The 23,876-nt window shown below is 42.2% G+C and overlaps 1 protein-coding gene across 9 annotated transcripts in view; it reads right to left on the bottom strand.

Moving 5' to 3' along the window:
* The window catches only part of GALNT11 (polypeptide N-acetylgalactosaminyltransferase 11), a 51,225-nt gene extending 28,884 nt beyond the window's left edge, over nucleotides 1–22,341 (bottom strand). For 5 of the 9 annotated variants that reach the window (XR_014796197.1, XR_014796198.1, XM_084897514.1 and 2 more), the window contains exons 1-3: nucleotides 22,093–22,341; nucleotides 17,260–17,438; nucleotides 2,570–2,902 (exon numbers count right to left, since the gene is read on the bottom strand). Coding sequence is in view for 7 of the 9 variants with exons in the window: in XM_084897514.1 (XP_084753640.1) it covers nucleotides 2,570–2,867 (298 nt within the window). In the remaining 2 variants the exon portion in view is untranslated. Of the gene's footprint in view, nucleotides 1–2,569; nucleotides 2,903–17,259; nucleotides 17,439–20,662; nucleotides 20,825–21,832; nucleotides 22,024–22,092 lie in introns of those variants that run through there. The other 4 variants (XM_084897519.1, XM_084897517.1, XM_084897518.1 and 1 more) reach the window with 4 other exon arrangements.
* Between the last annotated feature and the right edge of the window lie 1,535 nt (nucleotides 22,342–23,876).

Genomic DNA, 23,876 nt, shown 5'->3' with positions numbered 1-23,876 from the left:
AAGAAAAAGCTAACAGAGTTCATCAACACCAAACCAATATTACATGAAAGGTTAAAGGGTCTTCTTTAAGAAGAGGAAGAGGAAGAAGAGAAGATAAAAATATGAACAATAAAATGGCAACAAATACTAGTACATATCTATCAATAATTAAATCTAAACAAATCAAACATACAAGAAATCTAATGAACAAAATACTCTTGTGAATAAAATATAGTCAGAGACATGGAAGCCTGGAACAGACGATGAATCTCAGAGGGAAGAGGGCGGGCGGGCAGGAAGAGGCCTATCTTTGCCTAAGTAATCCCTGTCCATTGTTTCTGTGCATCCAGGCTAATACACTTTTGAAATGCCCCCTATCAGACCTCTCAAGAAAGCACATAATCTTAACTACCTGTAATCGCATCCCTGAGTTGCTTTTCTTCCACCTCTATATAATCTATCTTACATTCCCTCCTTAATTTCTAATGCATAAGACACTACAAACTGTATTTTTAGAAGCATTTATCTCTATCCATTGAGACCCTGATCCCTCTTTTTGACTCAAATTTTTATGAAATACCATAGGCCCAGTGCACAAATTCGTGCAAAATGGGGGCCGATCAAGGTTGGGCTGGTAGGGGAGGGGCTGTGGGCAATTGGCCAGCCAGTCCCACCCTCGATCGGGGTGAGAGGGAGATAGGGGGCCAGGCTGGCCGGTCAAGGGGAGGGGCCGTGGGATGGCCCCCAATTGGGCTGGTTGGCCACCATAGTGCGCATCAGAGCAATTGGTTGGTCTGGTAGTTCCATCGTTCTGGTCACTTGGCTTTAATATATACAGACTAGAGGCCCGGTGCAGCCGCCATCCAAGGTTTGCCTGTGCCTTTGGCTGGCCATGGGTGGTTGGGAGACTGAGGAGACTGGGGGACTCCAGAGGCAGGCAAATAGAGTGTGCCTGCTGCCCTGGCAGGCCTGAGAGGACTGGGCACTACCATCTTGTGGCTGTGGATGTTGCCATCTTTGGGGGGGGGGGGCAGTCAATTTGCATATTTCCTCCTTATTGGCTGTGGGTGCTGTCATCTTTGCAATGGTGTGAGAGTCAATTAGCATATCCCCTCTTTATTAGATAGGATTTCTACATGTTTGAACATTTCTTTTTGCCGACAGGCTCCACATTAATTTTAGAATCAGCTTTTCCATCTCTTTAACAAAGGCTATGGGGATTTCAATAAAGTTTCCATTTGATCTGTAGCTTGGCTTTGGATAGTACTGATATCTTAACAGTTTTTAGTATTTCATTCTATAAACCTACGTATTTAGATCTGCTTTTATTTTTTTCAGCAATGATTTGTAGTTTTCAGTGTACAAATCTTGCACCTCATTAAATTTATTCCTAAGTATTTTATTCTTTTGAATAGTATTCTTGCTGCCAACTTGTACAAAAATACAACTGGTTTTTGCATGTTGATCTTGTACCCTGTAAATTTGCTGAATTCATTTATTAGCTGTAATAGATTTTTTGTGTATTCTTTAGGAACTTTTTGAGAATTTAGTTGTTTGGTGAGGCAATTTGGGTTTGTCACTTCAAATAGCTACAATTCTCTCACTGCTTCTTTCCAAAGCAAATATAATAAACCCAACATTATTTCTGAATAAAAGTTTTACCAAAATAATTATGAATAAGAATTTTTCCCACTAATACTCTTAAAATGTCTACATGGCTATTTGAAAAAGATTAATGTATTTTATAAAAATTGAAGTATTAGCTTCTATTTCCTCATATTTTAAATATTTTTTAATTTCATGTATTAAAAAAATCATTAAATCCTAGAAACTTATTTTATTTTTTTGAAACTAAGATACAAAAATGTTTAACATTTCCTTTACATTCTATCTTTCAATTTCTTGAAATACTATTTTATGCTTCCATAATAAGATCAAATTCCTTTTAAGTTTTAAAGAAAACCAAAATGGCTCATTTATCTCTTAAAATAAAGCTTGCTAAAACCAGTACCCAAGAATTATAATATTCAAAAACACATACAGCCTATTCTTGCTATCAACTTGAACAGAATTTTTGAAGAGAAAATCTTGTATTTTGTACTCAGGTTTTATAAAATTCTATATTAAATATTTACAGCAACTTAATTCATATAAGCAGAAATTAAACATAAGTAATCTCAAATTACTTCTCAACCCACTGGGTTTTGTTGTTTTAACTAATTCTGTGACTTAGAGTCAAACATGTTCCCATATTAAATAATTATAGCAATTAAAATCCTCCCCCATAGGTTCCACTGTCTTTCCAACCCCTTAATTTCTCATTTCCTATTCTGGATCTTAGTAGTTTCTCCCAGTCCTCATAAAGTACTGAAGTTAGAATTGGACATACTAGAATATAACTTCCCTCTAACTCTACAAAAACCATAGACCTCAGCTAGTTCATCAACAAAATAAACTGGTGGGGGGGGAAATGATACGTTTCTGCTCCCCCGAGCAACACACAACTTAAAGGATAATTAAAACTTAAACTTCCAATGATTAAATACAATGATTAAAAAACATGCTGCTAGCAAAAATCAAATACACTTACCCAATTCAGAAGAGAATTTCATGTTGCCTTTTTCTGCATCTTCAATATGATTATCTACCACATCATCAATCTTGTTTGCTTGGAACTGTAATTCTAATATTCGATTTGGACCTCGGGTAAAACGGGGGTGGAATTTTTTGGGGAAAGGCCCATGGGGCCCAGACCCCTTGATGGGCACATTCCTAAGTGGCTGAGTCACTTCACTGAAGTTGAAATAAACAAAAAGCAAAACCGTCCAGGTCGCAGATGTAAAAAGGCATCCATAACAGAAATATCGAACTGTGATGCTTCCCATCATAGACCTAGCATAGCTGAAGGGCCATTTTCAGTTTCCTGAAAGAGAAGGATAGTAAGTCAGACACTTCAGGATATCTGTAAATCTCCCTCCAAGTTCATATTCACTGTTTCTCAAACCACCAGTGGCACTTCTGAGCTATTTACTTAGGATCCCTAGGCATACTATTAAAGATTCAAATGGAAGAAAATGTGAATAGCCAAATTAAAAAATAAATGCAACAATTAAAAACACAGGCCAATGAATTAATGCTCAGAAAACCAATGACAGCAAAATAGCTGACTTATTCGCCTGCCCATGTTAATGGATACTGCTCCACCTTTGTTCTGGATTGCTTTCAGTGTGGTGTTTTGTTTTTTTTCCAGATTCTAACTTTTAATGAGGGAAATACCAGTCCAACATGTGTCATGACAGTACATCTAAGATCCCTTCCAACTATAAAATTGTAACTTTTAATCCCAGGGTCTTAAAATCTGTTATTAAAAATAAGCAACTAAAAAAATAGTTCACTTTCTAATCAAAGATTAAACCTACCCTAATGCCTACTCTAGATTAAACAGTTACATTTTAAATTTATAACCAAACGCGTTGTGGACGAAAAGGGGCCACATGCTAACCAGACTAACTCAGGGAAGGCCTGCATAGTGGTCTTGCAAATAATCACAAAGGATGGTCTGAAATTAAAACCTTTAATTAAAAAGCAGTTTATAGTGGACTGGAGGCCTGGTGCACAAAATCCGTGCATGGGTATGGTCCCTAGGCCTGGCCTGTGATCAGGGCCATTTCCCCTGGCTGCCCACGGCCAGCCCCGCCCGCCCCCTGCCACCCCCCACCCCGAGTTTCCCATTGGCCATCGGGTGTTCAGAGCCTTGGTGGGAGAGACACCAAGAGATTGGCCATTCCCTCTGGCTTGCCGGCCCCACCCCCGCCTCGGGTTGCCCTCTGTTTGGGGCAACCCTTGGAGTGGGGGCCTTGGCCTGGCACTGCCAGCATCCCGACACCCACCCCTGGTTCCCCATTTCCCATTAGGCGATGGGAGCCGAGAGGTGGTCAATGCACCTCATAGTGACTGGTCCCAGTCATTCTGGTCATTCTGCCTTTAGGGTCAATTTGCATATTACACTTTTATTAAATAGGATTGTTATGTCCTAGGCCAGTATCTCCTGACAAAGATCAGCTTAGATCTTTACTGAGCCTATTGTCTTTTTGAATCTAAGATAACAACTTTGGAAAGTCAGAACTACTTTTAACTTCCCTTTTTCTGGACCCCTCTGGGCACAACAAAAGGCACGGGGGTAAAGACTACAAATTCCTTCATTGTTATTGTTATCATGTTAATTGTGGACTGTTATCTATCCTGTACCCACCTACATAAAAGAAGCATGGTGTCTATCATTTCATTTTTTATCCAATCCTAGGTTTCCTTTCCCTCACTAATCTATCACCACTAGATTTCCTGTAACCCATTTACATCTCTCCCTTTAATGGTAAAAGAGGTGAAAAACCACCATTCTGAGAGCATTATCTCAATTTGTTGAGCTTCTGCTTCCCAGCAATTGTCAACAATTTGGCTCAAATAAACTCACAAAAATTCTTTACAGATATTATATGTCAACAGAGTTCAAATAATTCTATTTCCCCTCTCCTTATGGTGTCCTATAAACATATTCACTATAAAGAACATTCATAGTTTTCTGTCTCTCTTCTACTCTCTCTAAAAATCAAAGGAAGGATGTCCCTCCCTCTCCCAGGTATTTTCCTGGGAGGCCACCAAGTAGGTCACCCTGTTTGAAAAAAAAAAAAAAAAAAATCAATGGAAAAATATCCTCGGGTGAGGATTAAAAAACAAACAAATAACATAGTACTGAAGTTTTCCTCACACTATTTGGTCTTCATGGAGGCCTCACAAAACTTCCCAAGGAATTCTTTGTAAAGAGACCAACATACATACAAAATAGTCTCACAGAAACCCTAGGTAAGTAATGTACAAATAGAAGAATTCTACAAAGCGATATTAACATTATTCCTTATTTCTACAGTATGAAATATTGTAGAAATAGTAGTATTACCACCACTCCAGATCCAAACAAAGCAAATCAGCATTAAGTCCAACTTCAAAAATTAAGCTGTTTGTACTTTATGCTGTAAGTCTATTAGATGGTCAGTAAATAGCTCAATTCTTACCAACCGAGTAGTTATTTTACCACATGTTGATTCAAAGGCTTAAAAAACAAACAAAACAACAGCAGCACCAAACAAACAAAAACTCTCCACTACAATAACACCACAGAAGCGGAAATGACTGCAGCTCAGAAGGAAAGTCAGGCACCACTGAAAGCGCTGTCCTGCCAGCTGTTAGCAAATGAAAGAAATGCAATAAAAACAACTGCTTTACTTAGAAGTGGAAGAAAATATTCTCTAAGCAATGTGAATGGAGCCATCAAAGCAAGTAAGACAAAAGGTTACAAATTTGCCCCTTTGCAATAAAAATGTAAAGAATAGAGACATTTAGGTGAAACATTAGATTTTTAAACTAAAACACATTCTAAGTTCCTAAAATATTCACTTGAGAGTAGGCAAAAACAAACAAACAACATAAAAAACAAAAGCACTATTTCTTTAAAAGGCCATGGAATTCTGAAGTTCAATACTAACTATACAGGCTGTTGATTCCAATAAACTATACATCTAAGGAGCCAATCCCTTCTTCAATGCTAAGGGGTAAAATAAGGCAGGGAAGAGCAATATATAATAAGATTTCTACTTAGATTGTTTTCCTCAAACCATTCTAGGCCTTCCCACTTCCACACTGCCACCTGAAACCCGAACACAGAAGGGAACCATGCAGAGGGTCAGAGAAGAAGCCAGAGGATGGTAATCAAGGGCTATTCCATCAAGCAGCTCTGTCCAATAGATGGACGCTCTGACAACAATTCACATCTTTTCCTTTACCCCAGTCCACCAGCTTGGTGGGCAATGTCCAGAGCCCTTCAAAACCCATCTTAAAATTTCTTCATTCATGTTCCTCCTATAACCTTCACCCATATTCTATTTAAGTTACCCTGCCCCTACCCTGATTTCATCATTTGCAACTCACCTAATAAATAACCTCTTAAATCTTAACTTAAAGCCACAGTCTGACCACAACCCTGACTTCCCAGCGGTGTCATTCTTATCCACAGATACTACTCTTCAATTTCACTGCAGGCAGAGTCCAGACACTCAACCTTCCCTTACTCAAACAGCTTATGTTTCTTTTGTTTCTGTGTCCAGGTACACATCCCTAATGTCTTACTTCTTTCCCTATTTGCTTGGAACATGCTGTATAATATTAGAAAGTGCTAAATGCTAAGGGGTAAATTAGGGCAGGGAAGAGCAATATGAAGTGGAAGAGTGTGTGAAATTTAGGGAAGATCTTACTGAGAAGGTGATACTTGAATCAAGGCCTGAACAGAACAGTAAGCACTGCAAATATCCGGGAGCGAGCTATCCCTGCAAGGAAGCAAAAGCAGAGCCCCTCTAAAGTTAGTGTGCCTGTGGGGTCAAAGGTTTTGCATCATATAGACCACATGCTCTGGTCACAAGACAATCACAGAGGTTAAAAACCAATCAATGACAAAAAAAACAAAATAACTAGAAAAACAAGAAACATATAAATGTAAATTAGAAATTATTTAGAACCAAATAGTGAAAATACTTTTCAAAACTTATGACATAAAGCAAACACCAAATTTAACTGTCTAAGAACTTAAAACCTCCAAACAAAAATCAAAAAAAGCTGAACATTTAATCTAATCTGTGCTAATGAAATAATGAACCCAGCATCTACAAAGTCTGTTTGCTATTCCTTCCATAGGCAATTACCTAAGTCAAAGCAAATGTTTAAAGGTTAGTTGTAAATATTTCTCTCTTTTCCACGTCCAGCATGGCTAGAGAAAGGTCCAGTTCCTGAGTAGGGGCGGCTGGGGATTGAGTAAGTGAAAGAAAAAGACACAGAGTTAGAAGGAAAAAGCTGGGACCGGGTGGGACCACTGCCCTTTTCTGATGGAGACAATGACCCAGCGTACAGGAAGCCCAATGCCTTTCAGCTGCTGCACATTCCTCTGCATTGCAATTCAAAATATTTAAAGTATAAAGAGCATGACAGTTTGTTTTGAGGTGACACATAACATCTGTCTCCCCCTTTTTGTTCTGGTAATTGCATTTTAAGAATATGATTGGGCTGAAACTGGTTTGGCTCAGTGGATAGAGCGTTGACCTGCGGACTGAAAGGTCCTAGGTTTGATTCCGGTCAAGGACATGTACCTTGGTTGCGGACACATCCCCAGTGGGGGGTGTGCTAGAGGCAGCAGATCGATGTTTCTAACTATTCCTCTCTATAAAATATATTTTTTTAAAAAAACTTAAAAAAAGAGTATGATTGGCTTTTTCCACTTCTGAGTGACATCCATTAGCCAGATGTGATTAGGTTTAAGTCCTTGGGGATTTACCCCTAACGCTGGCACAGGGAGGGGGATCACACACTGGGGCATTGCTTCACACTTGGTGAGCCTGCTCTGGGGAATACGGAGCTCCTTGCGCAAGGCAGAGGCGTTCTGATGATGTGGGGCATGCGAGGCCTGTGCCATGGACAATGGCGTGGCCTCCTCTGCTGAGGCAACAAGGCGATCTGCTTCCTCATTGCCGTCAGCCAGGGACGCGGAAGGCCAGCAGGGGATCTAATATGGCCAATAAAACAAGGAAATTGTCTTTCTCAAACAGCCTTTTGAAGGCTGAAAAGTAAATGAAAGAGTTCCTCTGAATTAGTGTGCCCTATAGTAGCCGTTTCAATAATTTTGGCCATACTTACCACATGGGCACTGTCACTATCAGTTGATGGGCTCCATAGCAAAATCTGTCAAGGCATAAATAAGAGCTTGTGTTTCTACCATTGTGCTGAAATATAAGGGGTTTGCAGGACCTTTGCTCCCCTGCTGCAGTAGATCCAGCCTTTCCAGAACTGGATCCACCTGTAAAAATGGTTAATGCCTGAGGTATAACATCTCTTTCAATGTGGCAGCTAATACCATCCCCTGTGTTAGAAATAAGGCGAGCCTCCCCAAGTCAGGGGTCCTGGTAAGGGTGCACACACATGGTTTGGAAGTACACGCATACCAACATTCTTTGCTCTTGGTTGGAGCTCAGGCACACAGTCTTTCGTGATTGGCTAATTCAAAGGGACGGGTTGGTCTTTGCCATTTCAAAATGGCGGTCCTCAGGGGATCTGCAAGCCATGCAGCCAACATGGCAGCTGCCAACTCATGCAGTCAAAAATGGTGGCTATCGAAACTGTTTGACAGAAAAGATGATTTGTTTGTTCCCACACCTGAATGTAGGCTGGTATTTTTATGAATATTCATTTAATTTAATTATCCAATTTAAATCAATCTGTCCTAGGTTATGGACCGTAAATGACATTAAATTTTTGCAATTAGTCTTTGAGTAACTTTATATAAGCTTTGTCAGGAAGGCAAAAAACACAAATTATTTTTCTTTTTTAAATACATTCTATTGATTTTTTACAGAGAGGAATCTAGAGGGATAGAGAGTTAGAAACATCGGATGAGAGAGAAACATCAATCAGTTGCCTCTTGTATACCCCATACTGGGGGTGTGCCTGCAACCAAGGTACATGCCCTTGACCGGAATCGAACCTGGGACCTTTCAGTCTGCAGGTTGATGCTCTATCCACTGAGCCAAACCGGTTTGCTCTTACTTTTCTTTATAAGGCCTAATATATTGACTTCTAATTACAGTGGTGTTTTTTGGGGTTTTTTTTTAGACATTTGAAGGAAATATTTTTTCATTCCCTTCCAGAATAATTTTCAGGCCAGCTTTTAGTTTCAAATTTTAGGTAGCAAGTTAAATACTTAGCTTTTCTCAACTTAATAATACTTTATATTTTTAAGGATACACTTCAAATAAAATCAAGGCATATTCAATTAACAGATTAAATTCTACCCTCTAGATTTCATAAGAGGCATACTCAGATTAATATTTCAGTATTATGTCATTTCAAAATATTTACAGGTAAGTTTTTATCATATGATTTAGAAACTTCGAAGTCTTCAAGTTTCCAGCGGCTCTGGAAAACCAGGCTCGAGGCTGGCAAAAACAGGCCTGGCCAACCCACTTGACTTTTAAAAGGACCATAATTCTTTCTGCTGGGGAAGTCAAGAAGCAAACCTGTAGCCATTCAAATGCAAAATTATCACTCTTTTCTTAGAGGTCACTGTGGGTGGGGAAACGTTGGCCCATCTGACTAATTTAAAAAGACCATTTTTTCTTTATCTTAGAAATTGCCTTGGAATTTTTTTGGGGTCAAATCTGCCACCTTTCTGAGGGGGAAAACCAGTCTTTGTGTTTTTTTGTTTTGTTTTGTTTTGTTTTTTAACCTGTTGACCGAGCGGGACCTATAAATACGTCAAACATAAACACTATCGGGAACGGGTAGGACATATGAATACGTCCTTGAAATATATGTTGCGCCCTGAGAGGGACGGTATATATTTTTTGTAATCTTTTTTTTTTTTTTAATATACTTTATTTTCTTACAGAGAGGAAGGGAGAGAGAGAGCTAGAAACATCGATGAGAGAGAAACATTGACCAGCTGCCTCTTGCACACCCCCTACCGGGGATGTGCCCACAACCAATGTACATGCCCTTGGCCGGAATAGAACCTGGTACCTTTCAGTCCGCAGACCGACACTCTACCGCTGAGCCAAACCAGCTCTGGCTGTAATCTTTATAATTGTTTGTAAAATTTATAATTTCTAATTCGATGTTTCCATTTTTTTGTTGGTATTCTTTTCTATTTGTTTGTAATTTTGTATTTTCCTTTGTGCTTTATATATAAATAAATGAAAAAATATATATCTCATTTATTTTAATTAAGTATAAATAAAAAAAATAATATAAAATTACGTCCACTGGGTGTGACGTATTGACATGTCCTAGTGAAAGAGTATGCGCCCCTTGTACATTGCGTAATTAAAAAGGGAACTCCCCGGTTAACAGGTTAACATATTTTATTGATTTTTTACAGAGAGGAAGGGAGAGAGAGAGGGAGTTAGAAACATCTATGGGAGAGAAACATCAATCAGCTGCCTCTTTCACATATCCTACTGGGGATGTGCCCGCAACCAACGTACATGCCCTTAACTGAAATCGAACCCGGGATCTTCCAGTCTGCAGGGTGACACTCTATCCACTGAGCCAAACCAGTTTCGGCAGACGTTGGGATTTTATCCTGTACACTGCAAAGAGCTAAGCTCAGCTCAAAAACTCTAAAATGTCCCTAAATCAGACAGTTGTGCGCATCTGTTTTAAGCTAGCTTTTCTCTTTACACATGCAGAAATCCCAGTCACATTTCTAAATTTTGTAAAACTTTTAAGTCACTAGCTGGAAAAAAAAAAAAGCATGGCAAATATGAGACCTTTTAAAATGGCTTTCTGGGGAGGGGCTTCCATATTGGATCACCACATGTCTCCCTTCCCCCACCTCCTTCTTGCTTTGGGGGGAAATTCAATAATGGTCTGGCATCTACTGTTTTATTTTTATTTATTTATTTATTTTAGGGAAAGAAAAAGATTTAAGATAAAGAATTATTGGCAGTTGCTGAGAAATTTCTTTAACCCTTTCTACTTGGTTCAGCACAGAACAAGTAGCTAGAGCTTCCAACAAAATGAAATATGAAGTCACTTTCGGCCACTACAAGCAAAACCTTTTGATAGATCCTCCCTTCCTCCAGTTGATGGACAGATTAAACCCCACCTGCGGCCAGACATTCCTGATCTCTGAACCACCAATCAGCACCTGCCAAATACCCTAAGCCCCGCCCCCATTCCTAAGTCCTTAGGTCCCTAATTATCAATCAGCGTGTGCTGAGTGCCCTAAGCCAAGCCCCTTATCCTTAAAGGTGCTTGTACCCCAGCCCTCGCTCTCTTATGCCCCTCTCCGTGGAAGCAGCCGGCAGGGGTACCCTTCCCTCCAATGAAGCCTGTGTGTGTCCTGCCATCTGGGTCTCCAGCTACCTTCTCTATTTAATCTATCACCTTTCTTATCCCGCTCACTGTGATGCCTGTCCTGCTCTGCCTCAAACTCTAGCTCCTGCTCATGATACAGGTAAATCTTTATCAGGTGGGCTCTTGACTGCGGGCACAGGAGCAACAGGCGAAGACGGAGGAGGCACAGAGGGGGGAAGTGGTATTTTTAGGGATTCGCACCCCTCCACTGTAGGCGGTAAAGCCATAGCTACGCCCTGCTTAGACATTCCTAAACGTCCTGTGCTGGGCCAAAGCAATTACTCAGTAATGTAGGAATAGGAATCTTCTCTGGACCTTCTGCTGTGTATCCGTCATGCAGCTGCTTTCCGACTTTTCCCCACATTTCATCAACAAAACAAGAAATCAAGAATCTGACTACATTTTGAGCCTAGTTTTAAGCATTTGAGAATTACCCATGTTTTATACCCAGCTAATACAACTTACAGCCATCGCTCCTTACCTTACATCTTTAAATCTGTTATGCGGCGCACTTCTTGGAGTGGTCCCCTGGCCTGAATTTTACTTTTGTGAGTAGCCCTGTACTCATTCCCTGTTCTAGGGCACCAGATGTAAATATTTCCCTCTTTTCCGCGTCTGGCGTCCAGCGCGGCTAGAGAGGGGCCCAGTTCCTGAGTAGGGATGGCTGGGGATTGAGAAAATGAAAGACAGACCCAGAGATGGAAGGAAAAAGCTGGGACCGACGCCCTCTTCTGATGGAGAGAAGGTGACCTAGAGCTGATACAGCGTGTTTATTTTATACCCCAAATACCAGGAAGTTTTACTAAAAGTAAAGCCGAGGTGACCATTCTAGGGTGGGCCTGGGTGGTATTCATTCCTGATGCTTGGCTAGGTTTACATAATAAAGCCCACCCCCAGGCACCGGGCTGGGCTGAAGGTCAAGCTGAGGACACTCCTGCCTTTTGGCAAAGTGGGTTTTTCCAGGGCGTGGCTTTGCCCACCTCCTGGATTCAGCTGACAATGGAAAGAAATGCCCTTGTGCCTTCTCAGGCGCTCTCTACAGTTAGTTAATACCAAAACTGGAGAACAAATTCTTTCAATAATAAACTTGAATAGCTCATTAAGCCAAAACTTCAGCAGTTAGATATCACTGTAATATATTTTTCAAAAGGTAAATGAATAAAAGGAAAACCAGTTGTTGGACATGAACTTTCAGGGAAACAAGGCAGTATGGTTTTATGTTTTTCCTTAGTCATGGTCTGGTGGCTGCTCAGGGACGCCTGTAAATTGAGAACCAGGATTTTGCCAGGGAAATACAGAAGAATGAGGAGAGGTATGTGCATTGTGCTGATTAGAATGACAGAACAAAGGGCAAAGCCAGGCAAAGAGAAATGTAAAAGGTGGAAGAATGGAGCAGGATGAAAACTAGGGATGAGGTCCCGATGTGGCTGAATAATTGCTGAAATCATGTTACCTAAGAGAGTGATCTGGAAAGACTGAGTGCTGAGGCTGGAAAATGAGCTGCCAATACTCAGACTGTGGAGAGGTAAATTAGTGATATATCCTTTCCAGATACAGGAACCAGAGATGTCCTAAGAACAATTTGTCTATACACACCTGAAAACCAAACTTATTATTGCTAATGTTAGCATCTATTAATACTGTTGTTATATAGAAAATGTGCCGTGGCACACTAGGTCACAGAAGTCTAAAGTGTCATGAGATCTCAATCAATTTAAAGCCCTGCATCACCATCAGTTTAGAGTGAGGGTATTTCTCAACAGCACAACAGTCTGAGCTATGACCCATTTCAAGATGCTTTTCACAGTTAGTTTCTCTTAACAAAGAATGCAGCATACACCAGCTACTAAATTATGCTCCATAAATAGTTAAATTATGTCACGTCCACTGAGACAATTCAGGTTATGCAATGTCACTCTATACAGGATACTTTAAATCAGAGGCTGCCAACAGGTGGTCTGCGAGATCCAAAGGTTGGCAACCACTGCTTTAAGTCATTCCATCAGTCTTCCAGTATATTTAATCCCTATAGTCTATTAAATATACTGAAGAGGCCAACATTTTTCTTCTGAAAAATAATGAAATAATCCTAAAGGGAAGGCTAATATTTACCACAGTACAAGCTCTATATGCCGGACACCATGAAAGGTGCTGGGGATTTGTATTTTAGGCTCTATCACACTTAAAAAAAATTAAAAATAAGAAATTACAGATAAGCAGAAAGTTAAAAATTAACAACCACCTGAAATCTCACCACTATTAATGTTTTGCTATAAATTCTACTACTTATTTTTAATCTCTCAATATTAGTTATAAAACAATATACCACTATCAGCACTTACTGGAAAATAAATTCAATGAAATCAGGTTAGTGGTATTATGGGTACTTTTCTAGTTACTTTGCTTTACTTAAAACATTTTCTACAAAGAACATATTTATGTCTTTAACAATCAAGGCAAAAAAATTCTAAGGAAAAAACTTCCCAGCTTAAAAAATATAAGAACAGATTAAAGAGGATTAAATGTTAAGGTTTGAATCTCAGAAACAAATGGGGATTTTAGCTAAAAGGAAATATTTTAATCCCATTAATTTGTCAAAAATTTAAGAATAAAATCTGAACAATGAAAAGCATAATTTGAAAAACTGTTTTTCTTCTATGAACCACTAACTAGTTTGAAATCCCTGTGTCTTTCACTGTTCACCGTTTTTTTACTACAAGACTAATGCAACATTCTAAACAAGACAGCGATCATTTTCCTTTAGTACAAAATAACTTTTATAATATTTAATGAAGTTTAAAATATCTACCTTTAAATGTTACATTTTTACCTTTGAGTAGTTCCAGCTATTTTCTCATCAGGATACTCTCTATTCCAAATTGTCAAACAGAAAACATTTGTCAGGATTTTCCATAAAAGAGACACATTTGGATTTTAATTCAGCTACAGTCATGTGGGTACAAATACTGATTTACGACAGTGCCCTTCCTAAATACCCCTGTGAAATTACCAGGTGATGACAACACAAAAGGACACATTATTTTTTCTCATTTGTTACCTACCCTGTAAGACTAGAAGAAAACATTGCCAACAACATGTTTCATAATTACAAACAAGAGATTACTGAATTAGAAAAGGTTCAGAGCAAATTCCAGACATTATATGCTCTACAAAAATAATCAACCCTTTGACAATCTCTGATATTTATGAATCTCCTCTAAGAAAATCTAAGGAGAACATAAACCTACATAGTGTCTCTATTTTAAAACTCAAATGCAAAGGAAAACTGCATGCTGATATTGATGGGAGAAAAGAGCAAAATTAATTAAATGCTAAAACAAAACAAAAACAAAAACAAACAAACAAAAAACTAAAAGGACAGACAACATGACAAAGCACCTAAAATAACCAAACCTGGGATATCTACTTGGTCAGTGAATATGGGCTGGGAGAGGCTAACCACTACTCTTTAACGCCATGTCTGATCAAATGCACAAGCAGAAAGAAGCTCTCCCTGGTTAAGACAAGGAGAGGACATAAACACTTACTTCATGGAATCCTTAGATCGCAGATCTTTCTAACCATACATTCTACTAAAATATTTAATCTGCTTTATTGGTATGCCATATTTTAATAACTCATTTCTGACCCCATGCCACTCAAGGAAATGCCCTGACTGCACCTCCGTTTTATCTAACAAATCACCTCACAGTATGTCAACAGAGGGGTCATAAAATCAAATGTAACCAGAAGACACCCACCCAGATAAATTGGGAAAAAGAGAGAAAACCTAAGAGCAGAGAAGTGTCAGGGCATGTCCCTCACTTGAAGAAATCATCTGACCCAGTGATCCCACTTCTAGGAATATATCCTATAGAAAACCAAACACCAATCAGAAAGGATGCATGCACCCCTATGTTCACAGCAGCACAATTTACAGTAGCTAAGATCTGGAAACAGCCCAAATGCCCATCGGTAGACGAGTGGATAAAAAAGCTGTGGTACATTTACACCATGGAATACGCTGCAGCAGTAAAAAAAGAATCTCTTACCCTTTGAGACAGGTTCGAGGGACCTGGAGAGTATTGAGCTAAGCAGAATAAGCCAGTGAGAGAAAGATAGGTATCACATGATCTCACTCACATGTGGAAACTAATGAACAAAATAAACTGATGAACAAAATAGATCCAGAGACATAGAAGCACAGAACAGACTCTGGGACCTCAGAGGGAAAGTGGAGGAGGGAGAGTAGATGGGAGGGAAGAGATCAAAGAATTTGTATGCATATATGCATAACCCATGGACACAACAAGCGTGGGGCGGGCTAGAAGAGGTCAATGGGGGGGAAAAGGGAGATATATGTAATACTTTCAACAATAAAGATTTAATAAAAAAAAATTTTAATTCCAAAAGCTCTGTTGATCAGCCAGCCTCCATAAAATAAACAATATGAAAATACTTAGGAACCCCCAAATTATGAAAGCTATTATCTCTTATTCTCATTCTGCCCACAAAAAGGGGATTAAACCCAAAGTACATCTAAAGAGGGTGATCACCCTCAAGAGAACTCAATCATAACTTTCCTATAATCCAGTCCCTGCCTTTCTTTCTTCTCCTTTCGTACAATCTTCCTGATGTCCCCTCCTTAATTCCAAATGCATAAAAGAAGCTACAAACCCATTTTTAAAAATATATTTTTTTATTGATTTCAGAGAAGGGAGAGGGAGAGACAGAAGCATCAATGATGAGAGGGAATCATTGATTGGCTGCCACCTGCACGCCCCCTTACTGGGGATTGAACCTACAACTCAATTTGTGCCCTTGACTGGAATCAAACCCGGAACCCTTCAGACAACAGGATGATGCTCTATTCACTGAGCCAAACTGGCTAGGGCTGCAGTTTCTTTTATGCATCTGAAATTAAGGAGGGAACAAGGAACATTATGTGAAGGTGGGAGAAAGCCAGGCATACAGTGATTGGACTATAAGATAATTAAGATTATTTGCTCTCTCTCTCGAGTGGTTAAGTCTTGTTGTAATGAGTGGCTCATGCATTAGAAGGATGGGTCTATAAATAAAAGGAGAAGGATGGGTCTAAAAAGAGGCATTTCAAAGGTTTGTGAACCTATATACAAAAAGCAATGTTGGCCTTGCTTATAGCAAAGATAAACCCCTTACTATTATATTCCTGGGACATGACTACCCCTACCATGACCTGTCCAGTTAGGAATTTATGACCAGATAACCCTTGTGGTTACTCTCCACAGAACTCCCTTATTTTTGGTCCACACTTCATATGGTATATAAACATCTAATCACTAGTAATAGACCTTCCTTCCCTCAGCTTCCAGCACCGTTTTTTCTCTGGCACCCAGGACCCAGCCTTCGCTCCGGCCAGAGTCTGCCTTCTTTGTCTTTGCTACAGACTCTGGCCAGAGTCTGCTATTTTCATCCTCGCTGCAGATTCCGGCGGGATCATCTTCGCTGCTTCGTTGCAGACTCTGGCCTGAGTCTGCCATCTTCATCTTCTTGCAGACTCCAGAGTCTGCAGTCTTATCTTCGCTGAGGCACTCCGTTCCTGCAGATCCCTATGTTCCTGGCCCTCCCTCTCATAACAGGCGTCCTGCCCCTCCTGGCCACTCCATGCCTGGAGCAGCTGGGCAGCCGCCATCTTTGGCCTTCTAATTTGCATACTCACTCTAATTGGCTGTGGGTGTAGCGTAGGTACAGTTATTTTACATGATTGTCTATTATTAGGTAAGATACCTAGAATGAATATAATAATGTATATCCTATCTAATAAAGATGAAATATGCAAACTGACTGTCACTTCGCGACAAAGATGGTGGCACCCACAGCCAATAAGGAGGAAATATGCAAATTGATGTGACAAAGATGGTGGCAGCCAGGCCAGGATGCTTGCATCGTTGCCATGGCAACAATGCAGGTATTCCACTCCACCCTGGCTGCTCTGGGCCCCTGGGCAGTGCACAAAGGCAGGAGGCGGCTTTGGGCTGGAGCAAAGGCAGAAGGCAGCAGCCAGAGTGAAGGCCCAGGTCCCAGGTGCCAGCAGCCAGGGAAAGGAAGACCTATTCTTGCACGAATCTTCATGTATTGGACCTCTAGAAAACTACAACTTAAAAATACATTAAAAACTTATTTAATTAAAAAAAGGGGGGATAACTTTGGCTTAGAAGCCTTCTCCCATCCTTAGAACAAGAGAAGCTGGACAAATCAAAAATTACTAACACTTTTGGACCCATCAGACAACTTAAGTTACAGGGCAAACTGCCACCTAAACCTGGAGAGAGACAGCTGAGATCTGCTTACCTGGAGCAAAAGCTGCTGGAGCCATAAACTTGGGCTGGAGCTGGGTGAGAACGGGCATGAGTTACAAACTCCAGGAATGAGGTCCTGGGGGCTGGCACACTTCTGTGGGCTTTACCTCCAGGAACCGCACCAGGTCCTTAAGGTGAAGGCGAAGAGCCCAGAAAGATCCTCTGGTGAATCTGGAAGGAGAGGGAGTAGCCACTGTGAAACAAGCCCAGAGCCTTCTCCATAAAAATGGCTGGTCTGGCCCTGCCAATGCAACTGCAGGCAGGACTCGCAACTCAATAAATCTAGGAGCTTTTTTCATTGCAACACAAATTTATATTAAGTGAATTATATTACGTGGATAAGTAGCCCTTGGCAGAAAAAAGGTTTCCCAGCCCTACCTTATAGGGAACTCTGCAGCTGGGAAAGAGAGTAGGTTACAAGGAAGAAAAGCTACCCCTTGGGCGAACCCTGGTGAAGGACACGGGCTGAGACTTAACTGGAGGATGACAGAACTTGACCACCAGAACAGCAGTAAAACACACACTCTTCTCTAGCCCACGCACCACTGCAGACCACACTCTGGGCCATAAAACATACTTAACAGGCATAAAAGGTTAGAAATCACACAAAGTATGTTCTTAGACACAATGAAGTCAAACTAGAAACCAATAACAAAAAAAAAAAACAACTCAGATATCTGGAAATTTAAATCTCAAGAGAAATTTAAAAATATTTTGAACTTGAAAACTAAATTTTTTTAACTGAAACTTTAACATCAACATTTGTGGGATGCAGCAAAAGGAAAACTTATCGAGGAAAATTTATAGCATTAAATGCTCATATTAGAAAATAAGAAAGATCTGAAATCAATAACCTAAGCTTCCACCTTAGGAAACCATAGATAGAAGACCAATTTAAGCCTAAGGCTACCAGAAGAAAATAAACAGAAGCCTATAAAATTCAAAACAGAAAAAATATAAAAAAGACAATGAAACCAAAAGCTGGTTCTTTAAAAAGATCAATAAAATTGACAAATAGCTAGGTAAGCTGTATACAGTTAGACAGACCTAGTAGAGCAAGAACAATGGGTCACGTGTGGGAAGGTCTCAGGATGGAAAGTCCCAGCTGCCTCGCAATGGACAATCAATGGCAGGGTGGGACCTCACCCTCAGGGTGACTTTTCATCCCACACTACAATGCTGGTCCTGCAATTTGGACCCTGTGACCTTTCCTCCCTGAGATAACATCTACTTCTCAGTTGTATTTCAGCTCCAGGCCCCGACAAACAACAAAACCAGCCTTGATGACATCAGGACCAGCTGCATTGAGTAAGGATTAGTCAATCAGTGGAGACCACAACGCTGACAGGGCACACCTTGAAAAACTGCTGAGTATCCTATTAAGATCTTTCCCTGGGACTTCCCCTAAAACACTTAAGACAGAGGACCCAGAGTGCTCTCCCTCCAGGGAGCACGTCCCTGCCTTTCCCTTTCCTGGCCTGTCCCCTCCAGGCCCCAGGCATATTACTCTTAGTTTCCTCACTCCCAAGCTCCAGGGCCGTTCCTTTACCTCTACAACTTGTTTCGTAAGCCCATTTCTTCTAGGAATTACTTTTCTACCTCAGTAATTTACCCAATAAATGTTCTCTTAAAGTTTGGGTCTGAAAAAAAATAAAATAAATAAATAAATAAATAAATAAATAAATAAATAAATAAATAAATAAAGTTTGGGTCTGGTCTCTGAATGCTTTTCTAGCCAGAACCAAAGTACTGAGGTTGCTAAACCCAGGTTTGGTTTGACCCCACTGATTAGACACCTGATGCCGGTTCCTGCCACCTACAACAAGGCTACCCACTCATCACCGCCCCCCTTCCCCAGAAGGGGGAGAAGACACAAATTACCAACATCAGAAATGAAGGATGGAACATCACTAATGTTCAATAATAAATAATTAGAAATGTTAGTAAATGTATTAACATGACAAAAATAGTATATTGGGGATTAGTTATGGTTATTGGAAACTAGGAGGCCAGTGCACAAATTTGTGAAAGAAACTGTGCACCGAGAGGCTGTGGCAGGCACAGGGGCGGGTCATGGCCCATCCTCTGCACTCCACCTTCCCCTGGGTCCCCCCACTACACCATCCCCCTTCCCCCCAGTCCTGTCTGCTGGCAGCCCCATTCCCGCTGCCGCCGCTCCCACATGCTAACAGCACCGGCTCCACTTGCACCCACTAATGGCACAAAGTGACTGATGCTGGCACCAGCGGCAGGTGCAAGCAGCAGCTACTGCCCCGATTGCCCCTCAGGAGCAGGAGGAGGTGGAGAAGACCTCAGGGGTGATCAGGGCTGGCAGCCGCCACTTGCACATTTGACAATGGCAAAGGAGCCTTAAAAACCTTTATACCCCTGGTCAGTAATCTCACTTTCTCTAAGAACAAAAAATCCTAAAGAAAGAATAAATCAGGTGAAAACCTTGGACATATCCTAAAGCAAACTCTAAAAAGTACTACAATAAAGATATAAACAAACAAATCTAGAACCAGGGAGTCCAATAACAAAAATTCCAGTAAGAGGCAACCATGGTTTGAACTAGAGCTGTGTAAATCAACGAAGAGGAGGGTCAGAGACAGAACTGTCTGCACTTGTCAACTTGACTGGACATGGGACCCTAAGGGAGAGGGGGAATAAAAACACCAGCTTTCAAGTCTTAATGACAGGAGGCATGGAGAGAACAGGTTTGGGAGGGTTAACAAGTGCGTTTGGTTTTGGCACTCAAGAGAACACTGACATGCCCATAGTTTGAAATTCTCAGAGAGAAGTTAACACTAAACATCAAAATTATAGTTTAAGTTAATGGATAGAGGAGGGTTTAAGAAATGAAGAGAGCAAAAATGGATTAGGGAGCAAGCACTGACCTGAGGAGAATTACCAAGTGAAACCTCCAGAGGGCGCTCTAACCAACAACACGGTGTCCCAAAGATTTAGAGAGATCAACCCCAGCGCGTTAAGGTGGGGGTCATCAGACTTTGCAATTAGTAAAGCAGAGGGCCTTTAAGAAAACAGTTTCAAGATGTGAAGAGCTTGGAAGAGCTCAGCTGATCAGCCCGTCTCCTGCTGTGTGCTGCTTTTGGCCCTGCAGGTTGATTCCCACTCAGGACACATCACTAGGTTCGATCCCCAGTCAGGGAGAAAAGGGGAGGCCACTGATGCATGTCTCCCTCTTCCCCTTAAGGTCCCAGGTACAGTCAAATTGACAAGAGCAGACCCTCCTCTCCATTGACTTCCACAGCTCTAGAACAAGCCATGTTTTTTCTCTCTAAACATACCCTCCCATGAGGATTAAAAAATGTTAAACATAAATTTATCATATGACCCAGCATTTCCTACCCCAAAGAACAGAGACTCCAACGTACCTGTAAACATATATTCACAGCATTATTCATAAGCCAAAAGGTGGACACAACCCATGCCCGCCAACAGATAAATGGAGAAGCAAATCGTGATACCGCTAGGCAACCGAGTGCGAACAAGGAATGAAGTCTCCAGTGTGCAGTGACATCGGTGAACCTTGAACCCTAACAGTCAGACACAAAAGGGCAAATACTGCATGACTCCACTTCTAAGAGGTGTCCAGCACAGGCAAACGACAAAATGCGGAGGCAATTGGGGAGTTACTGCTAGTGGCTACCGTTTGTTTGGGGGGATGAAAAGCTTGGAAATACACTGTGGTGATGGTGACACAGGATTGTCCATGCACTTAATGCGTCTGAGTTGTACACTCACAGTGGTTAAAATGATGTATTTGTACATTTGTGAAGTTTACAAGTTGCAAGGAACAGCACCGAAATTGTCCAGGGAAGATGTGAAAAGCGTGATCTGCTTTTTCATGACATTTCCCTCAAGAGGCTCAACTGTATACGTATTGACAGCAGGTTGTGCTTTTCTCCCTCGACATCCGCTATTTCTAAATTAAAGGGAAGAATTGGGGTGGGGGGGAAAAAGTCTCGTCTAAAGCTGTGATTTGGGGGAGGAGAGCAGCACCCCAGTGTCTCGGGGTGCACGGGAGTATAAACAGCTACTCAAAGCCACGGTTTAATTTTATATTTGGAAAACCAGCCAGATGTCTTCACAACAGAAGGCAGGGCCAGCTACTCGATGACAAAAACAGCGCTAGCCGGGCAGAGTGCTAATACTGCTCCAGGGGGAAGCCCATCGGAACTGCGCGGGCCTGTGTTTTACCGCCTCCGAGCAGCACAGCTGGGAGAAGGCGGTAAACTGTACAGCACGAACCACGTCTCCAAGCACACAGCCAGGAAAGGAAGAGGGAAAGTTAGGAGGCTCCTCAACCGAAGGCCTCGGGTGGCCGGGGGCACGAAGCAGCTGTAAAACACACACTACAGTAACTTTCCTTTGTGACTTTGGGGAAATGTGAACGCCGCCCGGGGTCCCGTTATCCGATCGCTCCAGTTTTGTGGGGAATTCTCCGCGATCCCTCCGCGCCGCCGGGCTCCGTCCGGCACCCCGGGCCCCGCGACCGCGACCCCGGTGCGACCCGCACCCCCGGCGACGAGCGCCAGCCCCACCGGAAGTCGCTCGGGGCGGGCGCCGCGGTCTCCGGAGCCTCTTCGGTCCACGCCCCCGCCGCCGGAGGAGCCGCGCTCCGGTTTCAGCCGCCGCACACGCGCCGGACGCCAGGCCCGCCGCTCCGGCGCCGCGGAGAGCGCGGCCGCGGCTGCAGCCCCCGGGCCCGCGCGGGGCCGCGCGCCGGAAACGCTCCGTGAGGCGCCGAGGGGGACGGTGGCCGCGCCGGGTCTGCCGCCGCCGCCGGCAGCGCGCTACTCACCGCGGCGCCGGCAACGCAAGATCCCGGCCTCCTGGGACTCGGGCTGTGGCATCTTCCCTCCCGCCACAGCCCAGGAGCAGCCGCTACCAGCCGCCGCGGGCGGAACCGCCGGGGGAAAGCGCAGCGCCGAGCGCCGCAGGGGCCGCGGGCTCGCCCAGGCCTCGGGCGCTCGCCCAGCGCCGGCGCCGCTGCCTCGACTCCGGCGAGCGCGCGCCCCGGCTGCGAGCGGAGGCCGCGCCCGCGCCGCGCGGGTGACGTCACGCCGCCGGGGGGCGCGCGGCCCCAAGTGGGCAGTCCTCGCGCGGCCCCGCACCCGTGGTCGGTCCGGGCGCTGTTTGGGTTTTCCCGCTAATAAAAAGCTTTGTCCGTGAGCAGAGGAAAGGATGGTCAGCGCCCCTTGTGATAAATTCGAGATGCTGGCCGGAGTGTGAGGGTTAAGCGTCCACCGGGAAGCTGGGTCCAAAGCCCCCGGGAGTGAAGCGGAAAGCGCCCGGGGCGACAGCCACGTGCAGCCACATTGGCCTCGCCTGACCACACACGGAATCTTGGATGTCAAGCCTGGCGGACCTGCTTAGTCATCAAAACCTGCATTTTACCAACAGCTCAGATGGCGCTAAAATGCCCTTGGAGCGGCATTGTGGTTAAGCCCGGGGTCTTTGAGGTTGGGGTGATTAGCGAGTGTATGGACTGTGCTTGTTTGGCCTTACAATTGCCAGATGCAATACAAGCCTGAAACATGAATTTCAGATAAAGGATAATTTTGTACTATAAGCATACATACTTATACTAAAGTATTACTGTTTGTCCAAAATTCACATATACCAGGCATCCTGTATTTTTGCTAAATCTTGCCACCCTAATCTCGGGCAACTTCTAACATTAGTTTTCTCATCTATGAAATAGGAATAACAATAAAAGGACCTATATCATAAAGTTCTGTGGTTGAAAGATAATCCATGCAGAGAGTACATACCAGCTGTATGAAAGATAATGCTCAGTAAATATTAACTCTTAATTATTTCATACTGGTGCGTCTTAGGATAAATTCCTAGAAGTATGCCTTTGTTATAGAACTCTGGCTTAATTTACTAGAAGGGCTTGTCTGAGTCTTTGGTCAGACCAAAAAACGGTGTTTTGTGAAAAGCCTTGAGCAGATTAGGAGATACTTCTCTACTAGCTGCAGAATACAATTCAGACTTTTAAATTCCCTTATGAAAACAAAAAGTTGTCACCTCCCAGCAAGTAAGGATTTCCTCCCAATCACACCAAATAACTGGATATTTCCTCCCAATCACACCAAATAACTGGATATTTCCTCCCAATCACACCAAATAACTGGATATTTCCTCTCAATCACACCAAACAACTGGATGTTGATTCGAATTTGTTTTCTATTCCAGAGTCAACTGAATCAGTATTCAAGAGATTGCTATTAAGCAACATTTCTAGTGATGAACTAGAAATGATGTCTAGTGATTGAACTAAATTATTAGAAAGCTGACTGAATATTAGGCCCAGGGCTCTAAAAGAACATTTGACTTTTTCTTTCTGTGAGCTAATAGTTACATCCTCCTTCTTTATGCTTAAAAAAAATTCTTAAATTTTAAAACTAGAAAACTTTAAGAGGATGCTCTATATTTCTACTATTTTTTTCCTGTTGCTATAGAATTTCTATTTTGTATTTTAGTCTAATTTTAACAGATTTGTGGGTCCATTATAATCCATCTTTTACTAGGTATAAAATATGGGCCAAGCATATAATGATAATGTGCTTATTTTGTACT

This window comes from Pipistrellus hanaki, assembly GCF_964339955.1.
Source record: "Pipistrellus hanaki genome assembly, chromosome: 10".
Classification (NCBI taxonomy): domain Eukaryota; kingdom Metazoa; phylum Chordata; class Mammalia; order Chiroptera; family Vespertilionidae; genus Pipistrellus; species Pipistrellus hanaki.
This window is presented reverse-complemented; position numbering and strand designations above follow the sequence as displayed.